We start from the raw sequence: 20,884 nt of genomic DNA on the forward strand, positions 1-20,884 counted from the left end.
TAAACGCTGCACATTTTTTGTTCACTTGGCATTTTTTACATAAATGATTGCAAAATTGTAGGGATATTGTAATTCTTTTAGCTTTAATGTTTAATAATTTTTTATAATGGTTTCAATTTAATTGTTCTCTAGCACAATTTATTTAATCACAGAGAAATCTTTCTTTTTAGGTTCCGGGCAGTTTATATAAGCATTTATATAAGTGCTGCATATCATATGTGTATGATCGTACTCTAAATTTAATATATAATTTTAAGCTTTTATTGTTGACCTGCTTTACACTTGCTCAATTATGCAGTTACGATCAGCCAATAATGTGGAAGCATTGCAATAAACCTAAGACCCTTGGCTAACAGGAGTAGAATTATATTAAAAATATAATGTGCATTATGAATTAAAATTTTCAACACTTTATCGCTCACACATTTATAAACTTCCATGTTTCACAACATGCACAAACAAACATGTCTTTAAATAAAATAAGTTTTCTTAGGGAAGTTCGGGTATAACAAGCTATATATTTCTATTGATACTATCAATGAAGAAAGCTAATGAAATAAGTAATCTGGAGTGGGGCATTCATTCTTCATCTATACTAGTTATTCTGTTACAGGGTCACGGGATCATGGAGCCTATGCCAGGAGACTTGGGTGGGCTTGGGGGCCAGGGTTTGGTCGTTGAGTGGGAATTAAGCCTACCATTGAGCCACCAGCGCCCTGCAAAAATGTATAACTTCTAATTAGCAGTTTGCTCCTGATGAAGAAGCAGAGGGCGATGATGGTAAGGAAAAACTCCCTGAGATTAGAATAGGAGCAAGATGGTTCCTTCCTTGAGAGGAACCAGACCCAACAATAAAGATAGATATAGCAGTGACGAATCCCCTGAATAGTTAACAGAAAAGGCGGTTTATTATATATATAAAATATACTATATATATATATATATATATATATATATATATATATATATATATATACTGTAGGCTCCTTGTTGCTCAAACCTTGGCTTGAACAAGAACTTTTATTTTGAAACGCGTCCTTGCTGCTAGCATAACCTTAAACACGAGCTACTGTAACTAGCAGCAGGTTGATGTGAGTTTTTAAGCCGTGCAGTGATCAATGTTGTGTTCAGATGAAAACGTGTCCACTGTCTAAGATGAACCGCGAGGTTACATGCAGACCCGAAGGCTTTTGGTGTGCGGTTGATGTCTGGATAAAGAAGCCGCATGTAGTGAATAAGCGGCTGTGCGGAGCGATAGAGACAGAATACAGGCATGTGAGCTGTGAGGAGCTCGAGCTCTGTCTCTGCAGCGTCACTGGTGGCAGTGTGCGGGATTTCCCGCACATCCTCACTTTCCTGCGCGCGCCCACTGCGGGCACGGGCCACCAGACTGCACCAGGCTGGAGTGTAGGAGTGAGAACCATCATCCCTAAAGCATGTGTGCAGAGCGGTGCAGCAAAGCTGTACAAGGAAGTGGTTGTCAAAGGTAAGATAAAGACTGGAACTAACATATATTTTATTTTGTGTTTTGTTGCATTAAGTCATGCCAGTGAACTCCTTAATCCTCCAGACTTAAATGGGCAAACAGTGACATTTCTGCCAATTGAAGAAAACAGTGAAGGCCACATCATTCTGAAGGAAAGCAATGTTTATCAGATCCAGCTTCAGGAAAAGACAGATGATTGGTGAGTGCCTTCTCGGATTACTTTTAGTGAGAACCACAATAGGGAACTCCTTGTTGAGAAAGCCTCACTTTTTTCTGTATTAAGACCAGAGTTCTCTTTCTATTACTAAGACTGTCCTGATTCTTAGCCGTGCATCTGCTTTTAGGCCAATACTGGCCTTGAATGTTTCTTTGGAAAGATTTTATCATCTAATCATCAATCATGGTGATGCATGTGATCTGGCACATGAATTCAGTACCCAAGCCTTAAAGTACACCACTGTCACACGAGAACCTAAACATTTCAATTATATGAAAAAAATGTGACATTGTATTTGAGTCAAAGCTTTCAAGACCTAAAGAGTCCTTTTATGTGCTTACATACAATGTGTCAAACCTAATGTAAAACAAGCCTCAAAAAAAGGAGACAGAGGACAGCCAACTAATAATAGTTAAAAGGAAGAAAAGGACTTTTTTAAACTTGTTATAATGAAGCACTTTATGAAATGCACCCTTAGATTCAGCAGAGACGCCTTTCTACACTATAGACCATTCTTTGCAAAATACTTGAGACACCTCTCCTTTCTTCATGTTAAATTCAATTAAAGAAATTGAAACACGTTTTACTGTTGCAGGCTGCAAAGTGCCTAAAGATACAATTAAAAAATGGCTTGTGTATGTAACAACCTCAGCAGCAGCCTCATTTTCTCTCTTGTCTGTTCCAACCACTCAGCATTCAGCATCACCAATATAATAATCACCTGCCTGATCATCTGTCATCATTTGCACTTGTTTCTCACTGGTTAAGTTAGACTTTTTAATGATTGAATGGGTCATACCATATGTCACTGTAAGAGCGAAAAAGTCCTTTAGGAAGCCGGGAGAACTCAAGAAAAAAAAATGCAAGAAGGTCTGGCACTTTGAAAGTAAAATATGAAGAAATGAGTTTAAAGACTTTTGCAATTTGCAATTTTTATCCAATGTCAGCTAGTGTGGAAAAGAGAGTTTTAAAGGATTAGATCACACCATATTAAAATCCACATTTTTATCACGCAATTCCTTACAGGAACAATATCATTGATTAATAGGCCATCTAGGATGTAAATGGATATTCACAGATGTTTTGGTACAGTTTGTGCTTACTGATTCCCCTAAGTTATAAAAGAGAAGCTTGAAGAGACCAGGCACAGTTATTAAAAGGATGCCCAAGTTGATATTGTATTTATAAGCATTTAATTTGGGCATCAAAATAAGCACATACTGGCTCGAAACATCTAGAAACTAGAGACGTTTATCTGGAAAAACTGAAGCTGGCTGAATCTTTACAGCTTTATTATCAGTATGTGCACTGTATATTTCTGCCTTGCTTTAGGATACTGTCTCTTCATACCCTGAGACCTGATCAGTGGTTTAGTGATGCTGTGGGCTATCCAAGACTCACCTGGCTGACATCAGAGCTTCTTCCTAAACTAGCACGCTGGGCCGCAGAGGACAAAGCTACGGAGTTTAAGAGTACTCTGTCTCTTATATCTGTCGAGAAGTACAGCATACTCTACCAGCAGCTAAAAATCAAATACAAAGAGCTCGTCAAGGTAACGAAATGCTGAGCAGTTTGTAATTTTGTTCTTTAGGATGAGTTTTTTTTTTACAAATATTTTATTCAGTTTGTTTTTAGAGCTAATACAACTGTGTCACAGGTCTGGCCTGAAGTTACTGACCCTGAGAAATTCGTCTTTGAGGATGTTGCCATTGCTACGTACCTTCTTGTGAGTTTAACCGCATTTTTTAAAATTATTCCTTTGTTTTGTACATGTACAAATGTTTCACAAATACGATATGTTTCTGGAGCACAACTTGAGGTTGTCCAAGTTAAACCTCATGTATAAATTAACAGTGTTTTATTGAAAAATGTCATGTTTGTGCAAAGTGTTTTATTACATCTCTGCAGGTTTTATGGGCTGAAGAGCGAGCTGAAAAAGGAATAACATCCAAACAGTCTTTTGTGGACCTCGGTTGTGGAAACGGTCTGCTCGTCCACATATTAAACAATGAAGGGGTATGTCTGCTCTGTTATTGTCATTTGTGTTTCACTGGTGTAAAATTATTAACCAATGAACAATGACCTTTGCCACTAAGGTCTTCTAATCTACCAAGATTTATTTAGCATTAAAATCAATGACACGGTAGAAGCCAGGTGAAGAGGATAATGAAACCACCTAGCTTTTCGTTCACCTTTTTAATCATACGCCAGATTAGGAATTCATACCCTTCACAGTCCCCCACATGCAGTCACACTCAGATGCTGAAAAGTAATTATACATAGTAACCTTGATATGCGTGGGCTGATTAGTCACTGATTGTGTTGGCTAGAATAGTCACAGACTTTTTTATTTTACAGCATCCTGGAAAGGGAATTGACATTCGCAAGCGAAAAATCTGGGACATGTATGGACCCAATACACACTTGGAGGTAAGAGACATTACATCAGCACAGATGCTGCATGCTAATGCTTTGTAAGAGAGTTACACTAATCCTCATTTATAAATGGATGAAGCTTCTAGTTACCTACCAATGAATTTATAAATTTGAAAGAGTATTTGTAAAGAAATCTTAAAATCCATCCAGAATAGTTGGGATGAAAATCGTCAGTCACCACCTGACATGATGTTATCATGATAACTAAGTGCCCATTCAATTAATTTTGTGATTCTGCATTATTTATTCATTTATTTATTTATTTTGTACTCGGTTTTAAGACATTAAACACTTGAAAAATAAAAGTTGTCATAACTCAAAACATTTATATCCTAGAATAATACTTAATAATAGTTTAGAGTGTACCACCTGGATTATAAAGAAACTGTGACGTTTTACCTCGTCAAATGCGTCCAGGGACTTGAGCACAATTGTGGGCACGCTGCCTCGTGCAGCTTCTTACATGTGTTACATACACAAAACCAGTGACAGAAAAATGGAAAAAAAGAGGAATGAAGCACAGTGTGTATTCATTTATTGTTGTCACTTTAAAAAAAACTCTTAAATCCATAAAAAATTCTTATCCCTATTATAATAAATATGACCTTTAAATTGTCTAACTGGCATGCAGGTTTGTTTATGGATCATAGTTTGGCTTACTTGATTAAATTACTCACATAAATCAAAAAGTGTATTATAACTTTTTATAAATAAAAAGTGTTTTATAATTGCAGCTAAGGAAATGCAAAACAATGCCATTAATAAAGATAAACTAAGGGTATTCAGTTAACGACTAAAAGACAGCATCTGTGAAATCTCCAGTGGTACCTGATGCACAGCAAATTTTTGGTTGCATAACTAGGTGATGTTAGGAAGCGCTAAGATGGAACATATTAGTAAAAAAAAAAAAAAAAATTATTCCAAAGTATTGCTGCACAATTATTCTTACAAAAATTTTAATCGTAATACGGACCAGTGCAGTTATTTAATCACAAAAAAACTGCAAGTGATTACAAATAATGACTCATAGTCTGGAATTTAAGTCTGGAGTTTTCAAATTTTGATTATTTTAATTACTTGCTCTTTTTTTTATTTATATATCATTTTGAGTTAATAAATAAATATTTCAGAGATCCCCACTAACCCTTTTGTTCATTTACCCAGATAGAGCAAGATGAAGTAATAAAAAATAAAGAACTAAATACTCTTTTGACACTGTTTGTCAGAGCAAGTAGCACACTAGCGTATTTTTTGTCATTTTTTGAATAACCTAGACACTATGATGAATTGAATTTTATTTCATTTTAACCACCTATGCACAAATAAGAAAAAACAAAAATATTACCATAAAACAGTTATATTATTAAAAGAAAAGGAAAACCGTACTGTATATGGTGCTGGTGTAATACAACAAAAAGTATGTAAAACTTACTTGCCTGTTTTATTCATTATATATATTGAGACACAACTGCAGCTTCACATCATGTCTCTTAAAACCATTCAGACCTGGTAGAAACAAAGCAAACTAAAAAAGAAGCAGGTGGTCTGTATATTCAGTTACATTCATAGTTGTGTGATTATGAAATATACTAAACGAATAACTAAAACATCATAAAATGTTAATATTTATATTTTATTGCTGCTAGTTTGCTTTTTCTTAGTTTTAAACGTTCTAACAGGAAAGTTCATTAAAAGATTTCTTTTCAAAGAAATTTCTTTTTACATTTTCATTGTTATCATCTTGTTTGGTAGTTAACTCAAGCACAAAACGACCTTTTTTTTTTATTTAGGAGCTGATGGCTAAATAATATTTATTTTGTAATTGTGGCAGTTTTATCCGATTAACTGATTAGTTGTTTCAATATTTGATAGATTCATTGATTATTAAAATAAACATGAGTTGCAACTCTAATCTCAATCCATCTTAAAACTTCAAGGGTGATTGCCTGGCTGATCTCTTAGCTAATGTAATAGTCTACAACACATCTGGAGTAGCTGTAAACTCGTACATCACCATATTGTGTGTTTGCCATCTAAAGATGAGATAGCACCCTGGAAGTGCAAGGCGTCAGTGCTAACCATTACACCACTGTGCCGCCTAGATATTCATAGTGCATTCTGTGAAAACCATAACTTAAAAACAAAACTTACGAATAAAAGTTTTCACCAAAGTGATGCAAAAAAATGAAATATTGCAATTTCATGCTCATTAGGTTAAAGCAAGTTAGGAAGCTGTGTGCCCAAAGCAAGAACTCGACCGTTGAAGGTTTCAGTGACAAGGACAGATACGCTGCTTGTAGATCTTGTGTCTAGTCTCACATGGGAAACACGCTCATTAGTCTTTACTTACTCGGAACTGCTGGCAAGTCCTTCAGTGATTAGAGTTAGTCACGACTTATTTTCAGAATATGGAGAACAGAGCAACAAAATGGCTTCAAGGCTTAAAGAGAAAAACATACTTTTAGCTAAAGGACAAACTCTTCTTATTGGAGTATAAGAGGTTCTGCGAATATTTCCATTATACCTGTCTGGCCTTGAGATATCCTATCATTTTTTTAAATCCTAACCTTGCCAGTCAAGTAATATGTGTATGCCTCATAACAATATGCAACATTAGTACAGTCAGTGTTTAAGTTCATCTCAAAGGTTTTCAGTGTGGTGGGAGCACTCCAGTTTCTCAATACCAGCCTTGGTGCAGTTCAGGGTTTTTTTCTTGGCTGGAACATCTTTAAGGCCCCTTAGTTCCAGGTAAGGGAAATCATAAGACCAAATAGTGTATAATACTTCACAATGTTCAAATGCAGCACAGTTTAGACCACAGCTTATCATAAAAATAAGATGAGTGTGTGTTCCAAATGACCCTGAGCTTTTTTTGCGTAGTTATCATATAGTATTTTTTGTTTTACCAGTAATAATAGTAAAACAGAAAAACATTTTACATTATTACTTGACCAGTGTGCAATTTTTATAGTTAACTCCCAATAGATTAAATAGCTAAATCATACAATAGGTTTAAACTGTATTTGCCTTACATGAGAACGCGTTTTCCACAGACATGTAAGCTAGGACATGTTTTCCGAAGCTTTCTCCAACCATACCTTAAATATGTCAATCTTAGACTACTACTCTATTCTCTTTAATGTATTCTCCCCATTAGATTTTTTTTTTTTTTTTTTTTTTTTGCTCAAAAGGTAGCACAGAGTTTATTCAGTGCTGTGGCTGATGGAAATTGATGTGCTTTTAAGATGAGTACCCATGTACCAGTAAGAGTCCCTGCAGTGCTGCAACATTACTAAAAGACATGGTGTGTACATCAGCACTGAGGCATGCTGGGAGGAAAATGGGATGTCTGTGAAAGTTGGTTTTGCTCCTCAGGTTAGTTAAATGATGCAGGATATACATATTAATGACCATTGCATTTATATTGGTTTCTTATGGCTGTTAAACAACTGAGGCACGGAGTTTTGTGGCAACTGTCGCAAATTATAAATGTGACAAAATCTTGTTGGCTTTTACGTTTCCGTCCCTGTAAGATCAGTAACATAGGTTAGAAGTTTTTTTTCCAGTCTTTGCTATTACCTTCTGTAATAAATGTATATACACGCCACCATATAGTTAGCACTGTTGAATAAAGGGCAAATTATATATTTAATAGCACTCGTTATGAGCACAGAATAAAACTTTAATGCATAATTTTTACAAAAAAATGTTGAATACTTTCATGATGTGAAACTCCAACTGTGATCATTCATGCACATCCGCTTATTCTTTTTCCATTTTCAGCTTGAGACGAGTGACTCTTGAGTGTCATTACACCTTTAGCCGCTGATAATGAAATGCACCGGCCACTCTTGTCTATTTCAGGAAAAAGCAATCACGCCCAGCGCTGCGTTCCTCTTCCCTGAGACAGACTGGCTCATTGGAAACCACTCAGATGAGCTCACGCCATGGATCCCAGTTATAGCAGCCAGGCAAGTCATCAGCTGGCAATTTAGTACGAATGCTGAAGTGCCACCTGATCTCCACTAAATGACCGTCAAGGGGTTTGTGCACTTACTGCTTGTCCTTGATCTTTTTTTTTTGGTTTAAGATCCATTGTCATTGCTTTTAACACCCAATGTCTCAATTCCAGACTCAGAGTTTAAAATAGCAATTGTCATCATGGGGAAAATCTCTTAAAAATGACCCTTAACTGGGAATGTCGTTAAAAATGAAAGAGCGTCGCTGGTATATTCAAACAGCCTGGGAAAACCCTTTAGAAGGTCAGATTGGGTTATTTCATTGTGTATTTATATCTAAATCAAAAGTTTTATAACCAAAATAAGAATTTTACAATCAGGAAATGAGTTTTTACATTCATTCTCAGCATCACTACATTTGCCTTATTATCTGAGGTAAAGGTCACTTATAACATCTCTCTTTTTTCTCTTCACTCAAATTACCTCTGTTGACTTAAAAACAAAATATTCACCATTTTGTTGGCTGAATTTCATCCCTCCATCTAAGCTGACATTGCGAAAAGTGTGGGTTGACAGCAAGTGACCTGTAACTTCAAATCACTCACATTGCTAAGGACAACCTCTGGCAAACTACAAGCACACACATTCACACACCCGATCATACTGTACAACACAGTCAATTTGGAAATGCCAATCACTACATTAAACTGTATGTCTTCGGACTGTAGAAGATAACCCGCTATGCGTGGCAAGGACTCCTTGCACACAGATCGGACTCCTTGCACACAGATTTAACAAAAAATAAGACAAAAGACAAGTAGAAGTACCCTTCTTGATTCAATAGCTTGTAGATCCATCTTTAAAATCAATAACCCCAAGTATCTTTTATGACTTTATCAGGCTCTTACCTTATTGTAGAGGAATTTTGGGTCATTCCTTTTTATGACATTGCTAAAGTTCATTGGTGGTTTTGTGCTTTGGCTTATGCACAGCTCTGTTAAAATCCTGACAAAGAATTTCAGTTAGGGTAAGGTCTAGACTATTATACTAAGCCATTCCAAAAGCCTGATTCTTTTTTATTTATTTTATTTTTTTTTTAGCTTTTTTGATGTATTTACTGGTGTGCTTTGGATCATTGTCCTGTTGCATGAATCAATTTTGACCAAGCTTTAGCTGTAGGACAGATGGCCTCACATCTGTCTCTATAATACTTTGGTATTTGGTACTCTGGACTGCAGGGCCCAAGCTCTGTGGCAGACCAAATCATCACCGCCCCACCGCTGTGCTTAACAATAGCTATGAGGTGTTTCTGGTGAAATGTTGGTTGGTTTTCTGGTCATTCAGGCCAAACAATTCCTTTTTGGTTTCATTTGTCCAAAGGATCTTGTTCCAGAAACCGTGTGGCTTGTTCAGATCCAGTTGTGTGAACCTTTTTGTTTTGTTTAGTTTTTTTTGACAGAAATGGTTTCTCCCAGCAATTCTTTCAAACAAGTCATACTTGTTCAGTCTTTTTCTAATTGTGCTCTAAAAAACTTTTATATTTTACATGCACAGTAAGGCCTGTAGGGACTGAGATGTAGCTCTTGTTTTTGTTTTTCCAAAAATTGCATGATCTGACCTTGGGGTTCATGTCCTAGGACACTCACTCCTGGTGACAATTGTTAACAGTCTTGAAAGTCTTCCACTTGTGAATGGTCTTTCTCACTGTACAACCATGGCCAAACGTTTTTTCACCAATTTTTACAAGTCCGCTGCTTCAGAGTTTTTAGTACTAACTTTTTTACGTGACTGAATATAAAGAAATAAAGGTAGTTTTTACTCTCAGAACTGTGTTCTGTATTTTTGTGCAATAAATAATAAATAAATCCTTGTTTTGTATAATTCCCTTGTTAAAGTATGTCTTATTGGAAGTCATAGACATAAAATATAGGTAAGGACTAAACTTTATCATTAGGGTGGATTAAACACTAGGTGGAGATCTTTAGCTTGGCGCAGTCTTATCTTGCCTCTTGTTGTTTAAACTTGGCAGTACTGTATGTGGGGGAAAAGCAGTTTGTTTCTCTTTTTCTGTTAAACAGTGTAGTTGCAGTGCAGTTTATTTTTGTTTCTTTTGTAGGATCACGCATGATCTATATAGAGCTTGATGAATCCTGAGGGATTGTACCTTAGGGTTTCTTTTGAAATAACTGACATTTTTGCAGCATACTGCTTTATACTAAAACAAACAAAAACAGCACAGATTTGCAATGCCTGTTTTTTCCAGCCTCAGCACACAGCTGAGGCTTAAAATATAGAAACCAAATGTTTTCTGTACTTGAGATATTATTTGAAGAGTTGCCTGATATAGTGATTTTTCCATGTTCTCTTCTCTGCATAGATCCTCCTACCACTGCCGCTACTTTGTGCTGCCTTGCTGTTTCTTCGACTTCTGTGGGAAGTACCAGCGCAGACAGTGTAAGAAATCTCAGTACAGAGAGTATGTCGACTTCATCAGTGAGGTCAGCGCTGTATGCGGCTTCCAAACACATGAAGACTGTCTTAGGATTCCCTCCACCAAGCGGGTATGATTAAACGGTCTTCATCATTTTTTCCCAAAATTATTTTTCGAAATGTTTAGCTTTTATTTATCTAATTATTCACCCTCCGTAAGGTAAGGGATTTTATTAAAAGGGCCGGTAGTCTTTAGAGATAGAAATACAATTGTGTCTAACTGAAATAAATCTAAATTGATAAAATGAATAGTGTCTTTTCAAAATTTCAAATGGCTGAGCCATGTTCGACATTGTGGTGAAGACACACACACACACACACACACACCTCTGTAATATCGACAGAATAGAATTCAACTGGTTTGCTTGAAGGGATTGAAGATTAAGAACTTTATTAATGCCAAAGGGAAATTGCTTTGACTTGTTACAGTTGCTCACTGTTCAAAAAAGAAATAAGGAAAGGAAGTACAACCCCACAATTATAATGAGAAGAAAATTTTTGAAAACAAAAGCTATAAAAGTGAGGATCACAGCTGAGTGAACAGTGAATTGAACATGAAGTGAAATGGAACAACAAATATTGCATGTGATAATAGCCAAAGGTTGAGTGTGAGAAATAAGAGGTTTTAAACAGCAGCCAATGTTATCTCTATTGATTGTCCTAATCTTTGTCTATGTTATTAATAATTGATTAAATGTTTTATTAAGCATTGGGTTTTGTCATGCTGTTTTTGTTTCCATTTTGTAAAAGCAATAAGCCACGTGTGGCTTTTCAATCACGTGAAACAATGCGGAGTGGATCGCCTAAACCCGCTTACCTTGGAGAACACCCCCAGCCACGGGCCCCGTACTTCCATGCAGTTATTCAGTCAGCCAGTCATGTGGCAGCAATGCAATGCATAAAATCAGCCAGGCACAGCTTTAGTTATTGTTCACATCAAACTTCAGAATGTGGAATAAAATGTTATCTTAGTGACTCTTAACATGGTTTGTTGCTGCCAGCCGGTTCGAGTGTTTCAGAAACTACTTGGATTTTCACTAAAACTATAGTCTCCAGAATTTAAACGGAATGGTGCAGTGGAAAAGATGAAAAAATAAAATAAAATACCTTCAGTGAACAGAGTGGTTTAAGCTGACAGGGAGACTAGAGTATCTTAAATAACCACTTTTTTTTTTTTTTTTTTTAAACAACAATGGTGAGCAGAAAAGCATTTCTGCACATTTACCATTGAATACAGAGGCAGATTAGTCTAGGCTCAGATATTACTATTCCCAAGACCCAACCATGCTCTTCCGCTGTTGCAACACATCGACCACATGGATTGACATTTTGAGATGTTTTTTTTTTTTTTTTTCTGTTCAGTAAACAGGAAAGCTGTTTGAACTTTCCTGTCAGGTCATAACAGTCTATCAGTTCTCCTCTTTCACCAAAAAGACATTTCCATCTGCAGAATTGACACACGTTGGATGTTTTGGGTTTTTGTGTGCGTGTGTGTGTGAGAAAATCCTAAGATCATCAGCAGTTTAGGCAATACCTGTGTGACACCAACAATCACTTCACCAAGGTCACGTTCTCATATGAACATGAACAGAAACAGTTGATCGGTATCGGATAAATGAGTGAGGAGGTGGAATTTTTTGAAATGTCTTTAATTTATTATGTATATGCATTAAATTTGCTGCCTCATGATAATGCAGATTGACTGATATTTAGCGAGAAACTTTATTATTTAGCCATTTCTACCACAATCATATTGTACATGCATGGAGTTTTCTTTTAACTCAGAATTTAAACCTGTATGCTTGTGTACCAACTGATAAAACTACCAGACTGTTGTGCCACACTAGACTCGACTGATGGTGCTGAGAACATGTAACTTTCTGTAACAAGACAAGCAGCACTCGCTCAAAACCAGAGCCAAAAATCTCACAGTGTTGCGTCATGCTTTTTTTCTTCTTCTTTCTTTCTTTTTTTTTTTTTTACAGGTCTGTCTAATTGGAAAGAGTAGGAGTTATGAGCTGGCTGAAGAAGAGTTAGCAGAAGTGAAAAGAACAGACTATATTATGGGACGACAAGCCTTAATTGACAACTCGACAGTTGTTACTCAGAAAGAACACAGTGGACCTCATCATCATCAAGGAGATGGACAGGAGATGACCAAAGCAGGATGTGACTGGGGAACTGGTTTTCAGCCGAGAGAGAAGATAGAGACAGTCAGAAATTGTGCAGCTCTCCCTAGGGACTTTGTAGATGGTATTGTCCTGAAGGTGGCGATGGCCTTGCTAGGACTCAATGGACAGAAAAGAGAGGAGGAGGAGGAAGAGGACAAGATTGGAAAGAAGAGAATTGGGTGGAATTCAGGAGGTAAAAAGAGCATGGCTTTTTTTCTTTTACTGTGAGGTGTGAGTCATATGTTGTACACAGTGGAAGATGTAATACGGATAAATGAGTGAGGAGGTGGAATTTTTTGAAATGTCTTTAATTTATTATGTAATGCAGTGAATTACTGGTATAAAAGCACAATTATAAATTATGTAAGGGTTTTTAAGATAATGAAGATAAAAAAAAACACCAGGATAACTTGACTTCTCATGAACGCATTGTTCCACCTCATGATCTCAAAGATTAATAGCTTTTTCAACTTCGTTTTAACATAGTGCAGTCATCCTGTTGATCCAAGTTTTGTGATTAAGGAAGATTTTAACTAAAGAATGCAAGGCATCAGTGGTTAAGTGGTAGGCTTTTTGGCAGCCATGCAGAAGGTCTCGATTCATGTCTCAGCCAGTGGCCCTATGTCCACCCCCAGTGCCAATTTCCAAATCAATTTAAAATAGGAGCGTTATATCTGGAAGAGTTTTCAGAGTACAACCTGTGCATTTATCAAAATGTGCAGATTATATAATTCAATGTGGCAACTACTAACGAGAACAGCCAACAACAATGCCAATCATTAAAAAGGAGGCCAAAATGTGACAACAGAGTGAGCGCCCCAGTCTGAAACATCCTGTGTTGCATGGAGAACACAAATGCACTCCATCATCCCGTCTATTCGATTATAGGCTGCACTAAGTGCTTAAACTGGTGAACCCCATTAAAAAGCTTTATGTTTCAAACACATTTGGGCTCTTTTGCTGTTCATCCGTTCAACCATATTAGATACTGTAGGGTTGTCTTAAGAGCAGCTATAGCAATTTTTTTCATATTCACAATTTTTACGGTTTTTCTTGTCTTCACTCACTTTTTGAGATGTTTTAGATGTTAACTCTCAGTTCTCTGGCTTTAGAGATACTGGCCCTGAAACTGGGCAGTGCACTCCCAAAAGCAGTCAAGAGACAAACTGCAAGTGGAACAAGTGACTTATTCATTAAGCATTTTCTGTCTAGCTGGTCATATTGTAATTATTAAGTTCTGGCAAAACTACATCAAAAACCCTTTGACTTCTAAAGCACTTAAAACTATACCAATGTTCTTGTATATCCCCTTGCTTTCTCTTTAGAAGAAGAAGATTTGCTATAACATTAGTAAATGCTCCTGTTAGATAAATATAATAGTAATCACCTTTTTTATCAACCTAGTGCTTCACTTGCTGGTAGAGAGCTATATGCAGTAATATGCAACGTATATTAGCATGTAAAGAAAAATGCAGTATATTAGATTATGTAGGCAAATTATTAGTTTTACCTTGAATTATGTGGTTTATATTGCTACCATTAACCATCATAAAAGAGCTGCACTATGCGTTTTTGTCTATCTGGCTTAATTGCTATTTGCAAACCATATTGCATTAATGACTTGTCTTGATGATAAATGTGGCAGAATATTACCAAAAGTAAGATTTAGTCCTCACCGGTCGTATATTAAAGCTGAATAACAAATTCACACATTATCAGCCATTAAGGCTAGAGGCATTATCCAGTTAATACACTTACTTTAGCCAATTGTTGGATATCCAGTGATGTAACTTGAAGCCCTGGTTAAAAGGAGGGTGGCATTATCTGAACATGAAAACAAACAATGAGACTCCTTTCAGCTTCTTGCACCACTCAGCCATAAATCCCCATTTGTAGTGTGTGTGCTCTAAAGGGCAGCTCGAAATGGGCTATTGATATTGTATTAGCACTCCAGATATTGTGGTGTCTGGCGTCAGAAATTCTAGGCCATTGTCTCCTAGCCTAAATTATGCACTGTATGCAGCAACACAGCCTACTTAGTGTAGTACCTTCCGCTTATCTTCCTTCAGCTAGCTTTGACGTTCTGTTAATTTAGCACAATGAACTATCACAGAACATTGGGAGGCAAGTTTCACTGAAATGCCATACCGACTCAATAGGTGTGCTGACCTCCTGGGCATAATTATAGAGATGTCATGCATGTCATTAGGCTGCAGAGACACTACAGGGACACTATTTCGGATTCCCCACTGACATTCTGTGTGTCACAGCAAGAAGCCTCGGCGCTCCTGCTGTTAATACTTGGGGCGGCCGCTCGGTGTGGAAGAGACAACACTCTCTTCAGATTAATGAGTGGGCCTTGTTTCTATGGTAACAAATCCTCAGCCCAGACTGGAAACCCACCTTGGGTGTAACGTCAACATTAGGAATCTCCGTCTGCTTCTTGTACTAAATTTAGTTATTCAGGAGTATAAATTATTCCAAAAAACAGTTTGTGTAAGGCTGATTTTTTTGGAATGATGAATAGTAAAAGTCAATTAGGGCACATTGTACACTCCGTGGCCCAAAAAAAAAAAAAAAAGTTGCCATTTTAGAAGGGTCAAAATATTAGCCTGCATTAAGCTAAGAAAACATTGCAAGTACTGGACAAACAACAAATTATGAAAACCTGAAAGGATGGTGTTGAACCATCAATTTTGTGGAAGGAATGTGATTAAGGAAAAGAAATCATGATAGCTCACTTAAACGGTTTCTTCATAGAAATCACATAATATATATAACAAATAAAGATTATACTTTAGAGCAATGGAAAAATGTCATGTGGTCATGCCCACTGTCCACACCTTTATATCTAATATTATGCATAGTGCCCACTGTACACACCTTTGGACGCAGTGTTATAATCTGGGGTTGCTTTAGTTGGTCAGTTCTAACCTCTGCAATGTTATGTAACAATAAAATGAAGTCAGGTGATGACCTGAATGTACTGAATGACCAGGTTATCACATGAATAGATTTATTTCTTCCCTGATGGCCTGGCCGTATTCCAGGAACAAAATTGTAAAAGAGTCTTTACTTTCTGAATGAGATATTTTTTAGGTAGTGTATAACCACTCTAATGTGGCCTTTGTCCAGAATTCTCTTAATTTTAAGCAATAAAATGTGTACAAAACTAAATGCGACGATACTATACAACTGTGCACAACTAGGGTTAGCATCTGATTCTTATTTATTCAGTCTTGTTTATTTTAGGGCATAACTGAGGCTCATTAGTAATTATCATGTTCAGGAAAGGCAGGTGAAATGTGTTACACATGTGTTTTTTTTCCTTTTTGCTTCTCTTGGTGTAGATAGTTTATTTAGAGTTGTGCCACATTGCAGATTGGTCAGGAGTCGTTGATTTAGTGTTGATTTGATGACACCCAATTTTTCCATAACAGCACACAAAGCCATTCATCAGTCTTTACTTTTTGGTAAATTACTTATGGCTCAGACATATATAATTCCTTTTTGTATTTATCTGTTTTTCTTCTATTTATCCATTCTCAGGTTCTCTCTCCATCCGTGAGGTTGCTGAGCTCCTGGACCAGTCCACATTGCAGACTCTGAAGAAAGAATGTGGAGGACTACAGACTCTACTTAAAAACAACCATCAAGTGTTCCGAGGTATTTAGCAATTTTTCAAAATGCATATTTAGCTTCTGTGTTGTCTGGTTAGGATTCTTTATGACAGCCATTTCTTTGGGTCTGTCTTTAAAATCACAAAATGTTTCACTAAGTGTTTCATTGCCGTTCCCTATTTTTTCTGACTACATTTCTTCCATAGAGTTATAGGTTCAGAAGCACTATTCTTCCAGGTTTTAATAATGAGTTCTTTACCCGGTTCCAATAATTTAAAATCTCCTTAGTTGTTTTCTTTGCTTGATGCAACCCAAACCCACACTTTAGTTGAATAATATTTGAAGAACGAGTTATTTAGATTTTAAAAAAAAAACTCAACCTGTTCTGCATATTTAACATATGATTTCTGAAAGTTCTGTCTAAACTGATGAATACAAGCCATGGCCATGTATCAGCCCTGAAATCTATTGTTTGAGTGGACTAATAATAAACACTCAACTCATCCTTAAAATTATAAAATAACTTTAGAGTCTGTCTGGAGGACAATAAATTGAAATTCAAAGGCTCTGTTATAGCATTATAAAAATGCCAGACAGATTCAATTTACCAAGAAATTGAAGATCTATCAAAAGGTTACAGGAATATTCTTCCAAAGAGGTATCTGTCCTGTTCTCATTTATCTCTGTCTAACGACAGGCCAAAGTCTAGAAACAACACTTAAAAAGCAATGTATCTTTATATATTTTATTTTTGTGTAGAATTTCACTTAATGGTTAAATGTTTTTATAGTAGTCTAATAACGACTTGATTTGCCTTTGCAAATCTTGTCCTTTAGAATGACAGGTCATATTTAAATATGTATATTAAGTATACAAATATTTACAATCATTTTAATTAACTTCAGTACTATACGGACAAGATAAGATTTCAGCCATACTGTATATTAAGGATTGTAACGGGAGGATTCATGCAGGAAACGTGATCTCTGTATAAATCACTGAGATGAAAAATTTATTCTCAAAGTATGCATTATGGTCACATTACAATGTACTAAATATATGCTACATATGCTGCATTTGAAAACAAACTATTTTGAACTTTTACATGTATGGATGGATGTGGTGTGCTGGATGATTAGTAGGTCACATGACCTTTTTAAATACTGCCACAAAGCCTTTTTTCCTCCTACTGGATCCCACAATTTCTTCAGTCTTCAACCAAAACTGCTCCAAGGAAGAAAAATTGGTGAACCATTTCTGGTCATTTTGTAATTAAATATTAAATATGGTAAAATCTTTACAGATGCATACATTACATAACAAATTCGAACAGGGTCACAAAATTGCATTACCCCACCTCCCCAGGTAAAACCAGTGTACCTTTAATAGGGTTTAATATTGAAATGTTTTTTAAAGTTTTTTTTTTCGCTTAAATTTCACTGAACATATTTCAACAATATTAAATTATCATCCATTTTTTAAATCGGTAATGCATGAGTATTTTTGGCCTGTAATGTAGCTCTGTTTTAGCACAAGCTCACACTGTATTTCTTCTTCTTTACAGTGGAAGGTGGAAAGGTTCAGATCCGTGATTGGCGCAGTCAGGGCACCCAGACTGACCCAAAGCGCAAATCTCAAATCTCAGATGCATTAAAAACGCGACTCTGCTGGTTCCACACTCACCACCCTGATGGATGCCCATTGTCAAGCAAAGACTGTGATTTTGCCCATGGAGCTGATGACCTCCGACCCTCCACACGCCCCTTAAAAAAGCACAGGAGCTGACCACGAGAGATGCAATGACTTCTTGTATATTTATATTTAAATTCAAATTTCAGAGAGACTCGCAGTGATTTTGTCATAATCTTTTTGGTTTAAAAGAAATTCAGGGCTAGGGAGATTGATCTTGTTGGTGTGTGTATGATGCCTTGGCGTCTTGATTATTTGCCGCTGTTTGTATAGCTGCAAATCAATAATTATTTTTTCTTGCAAATATGAACAATAAATACATGAACTCAATATGGACCACACAGTACAACTTTTGCGTTAGAATTCATTTACCCCATTGCAACATTATAAACCTTTATGCATGTGCCTGAGGTAGCGTGTGTTAAATGTTAAAGGCATAAATAATTTGGCATGCGGTGTGGGGGGCAGGCCAATGTGTAGGTTATTGTCCTTCTTCTCAAATGTCACAGGACAGGATGTCTATGCTCCATATGGTGAATGGAGGCTCCAGGGTTTTTGTTGATGATGAGGCATGGAATCATTTTATTTATTTATTTGTTTTATTTTATTTACAGAGATGTGGGAATAGCCATAGTAAGTTGTATTTGTAAAACATGAAATCACCTAGATATTTACAGAATGCCAGAAACGTATTAATTATATTTAACATATCAGGTTTCACAAGCCATATAAATGTGTAATATAAACAATTACTTACTTTGGATATTGCCTATCAATTGTTTATCTTTTTTTCTAAAATCACTTAAGGAATCCTTTAACTTTAAAGAGAAAAAATCCGTCACTGCTCCTTTTTTCATTTTTTTTCTAGGTAGGGCTTAAACAAGACAGTTCGATTCCCCCCCTGGGGTAATTCAGCTCGAGCATTAACACAAACACTTTGGGGGAGCTTTAAGACCTATACTAAAAACAGTAAAATATGGGACCTTTAGCCTCCTGAGACCTGAACTCTGCTGTTGTGTACATTTCATTTTCCCCTCACCGTTTCTTTTTATTAGCATCTGATAACAAATAAACAGTGTTTAAAAACTTGACAAAAAATTTTTACTTCCCTGGCCTCATAGTAGGATTCTACAAGGATATGAAGACAATCTAGTTGGGAGAAAATTGTATGTCTTATGTATGACATTCAGGTCTTAAGAGGTTAACTAAAGTTGCTACATGGGAGTTCATTTAAAGTGGGAAAAAATTCCTGGAAATGTTAGTTACAAGGAAGAAGGCGTTTTCCTCCCTTGAGTTTTTATTGTAAGATGACCTACTTATTTTTGCCCAATGAAGAATAATCTAATTAAAATCTTATTACAATCTTATGCAGTCTGCTAATTTGGATTTGATTACTTATAACTAATGTAAGTACAGTAGTGTAATTAATGTGCATATATATATATATATATATATATATATATATATACACAGAGTATATACATATTGGGTGGTCGTGGGTATCTAATATTTTGTAAAACATTCCCTGGTTTGTAACAGAAATATGGCTCAGTGACTCACTCTCTCTACCCTGTTGGGAATAATAAGTCAAAAAGGCAGCCTGCTGTTTCTTCTCCATATGGAAGCAGCTTGGCACAATTTTGAGCAAGAAGATCCTGTGGGACCATGTTAATGAAGGCACACAGTCCTGTAGGGGTGGATTCAAAAAGCATCACAGGTTCTTTTCATCTTGTCTCGGTGCTTAATAAGTCTGCAGTGTAGGTGTGGGAAATGTGGAGTAGCCTCTGCAATCGTCTAGTGGTTCAATATTTATTTCTTTTAGCCGGAGAACATATAAATCACACATTTGACTAATTGAGTTGTGAGGTCTGTCTGTGTGTTAGCTGTGTTGTATGGATTGTTGAGAAAAACCAATTGATTCTGTGCCTACGTGAGTTGTTACCCTTTAAGCCAATGAAGAAAAGTCAACAAAGTATTAATGATGCACTATTAGCAAAATCTCGCTTGCTCAAAAATTAAACACATTTTGGTGCATACATTTTAGCATAAACTCTGGGTGTCTGTTTATGTCTTGTATGTCTATATTTCCTATTACACCATAAGATTGACTAATCGACCAAATCAATGGCAGAACACCTTTTCCTTGAGGAACTGCAGACACATTTTCCCTGAGCTTGAGTAATGACTGGGAGAAATGGCCAGCTGTGGCTGAATCTGGGCCAGTGGGAAGGATTTTGAAAAAAAGATGCGCTTGGTTCTGTCTCCACTAAGAATTAGAGACTGATCTGAGGTCTGTGGTGTTCTGTGACTATTAAAAGGATTCTTAATTAAAATATAGCAGCCATCTCATCTTATCCAAGGTGCCCTCATACCTTAGTGCAGTTAGTACGATTTAAGAATAGAACTGATTTATAGCACGAAGTGAGCGAGGAAGAAAACGCACAAGGGAGTTAAAGTTACAAAACAGTGGAGAGGTTGAGATCATAACTGGCTTTGTTGAGTGTGTGTGCGTGTGTGCTCGAGTGTAAATGAGAGGTGGGGAAATCAGTGTGGTCAGTCTGAGGTTATTGGCACAGTCACTGAACTTGGTAAACATTGCCTTTAAGACATGTGGATTAATTGTTCATGGCTGTTGGAAACATTTGGAATATTCAGAGATCTTGCTGAGAATTTACGAGATCGCGTTCTCTCCTTATGTTCTTTCTGTGGATAAAAAGAGAGACCATGTGAGACCAACAGACGTCTTCTATTAACTTCCAATCTCCTTTCTTTTCTGCAAAGCAACTTGACACAAACACACACATGTGACTCCTGTA

General features: G+C 36.5%; 1 protein-coding gene across 1 annotated transcript; it reads left to right on the plus strand.

Annotated features, from left to right (window-relative positions):
* Positions 1-1,062: 1,062 nt before the first annotated feature.
* On the plus strand, positions 1,063-18,714 carry trmt44 (tRNA methyltransferase 44 homolog). The gene is made up of 11 exons (XM_053495638.1): positions 1,063-1,486; positions 1,571-1,685; positions 3,036-3,255; positions 3,361-3,429; positions 3,612-3,719; positions 4,062-4,133; positions 8,004-8,110; positions 10,476-10,659; positions 12,574-12,952; positions 16,309-16,425; positions 17,944-18,714. Exons 1-11 carry the CDS (start codon positions 1,132-1,134, stop codon positions 18,162-18,164), a joined length of 1,947 nt encoding a protein of 648 aa, XP_053351613.1. The 5' UTR covers positions 1,063-1,131; the 3' UTR covers positions 18,165-18,714.
* The last annotated feature ends 2,170 nt before the right edge of the window (positions 18,715-20,884 follow it).

This window comes from Clarias gariepinus, chromosome 1, assembly GCF_024256425.1.
Source record: "Clarias gariepinus isolate MV-2021 ecotype Netherlands chromosome 1, CGAR_prim_01v2, whole genome shotgun sequence".
Taxonomy (NCBI): domain Eukaryota; kingdom Metazoa; phylum Chordata; class Actinopteri; order Siluriformes; family Clariidae; genus Clarias; species Clarias gariepinus.

Excerpts from the sequence above, each read along its gene's own strand:
- trmt44 (XM_053495638.1), top strand. The coding sequence starts at position 1,132 with ATGAAAACGTGTCCACTGTCTAAGATGAACCGCGAGGTTACATGCAGA. Across the intron at positions 1,487-1,570 it reads CAAGGAAGTGGTTGTCAAAG|ACTTAAATGGGCAAACAGTG; the intron begins GTAAGATAAAGA and ends TTAATCCTCCAG. Across the intron at positions 8,111-10,475 it reads ATCCCAGTTATAGCAGCCAG|ATCCTCCTACCACTGCCGCT; the intron begins GCAAGTCATCAG and ends TTCTCTGCATAG.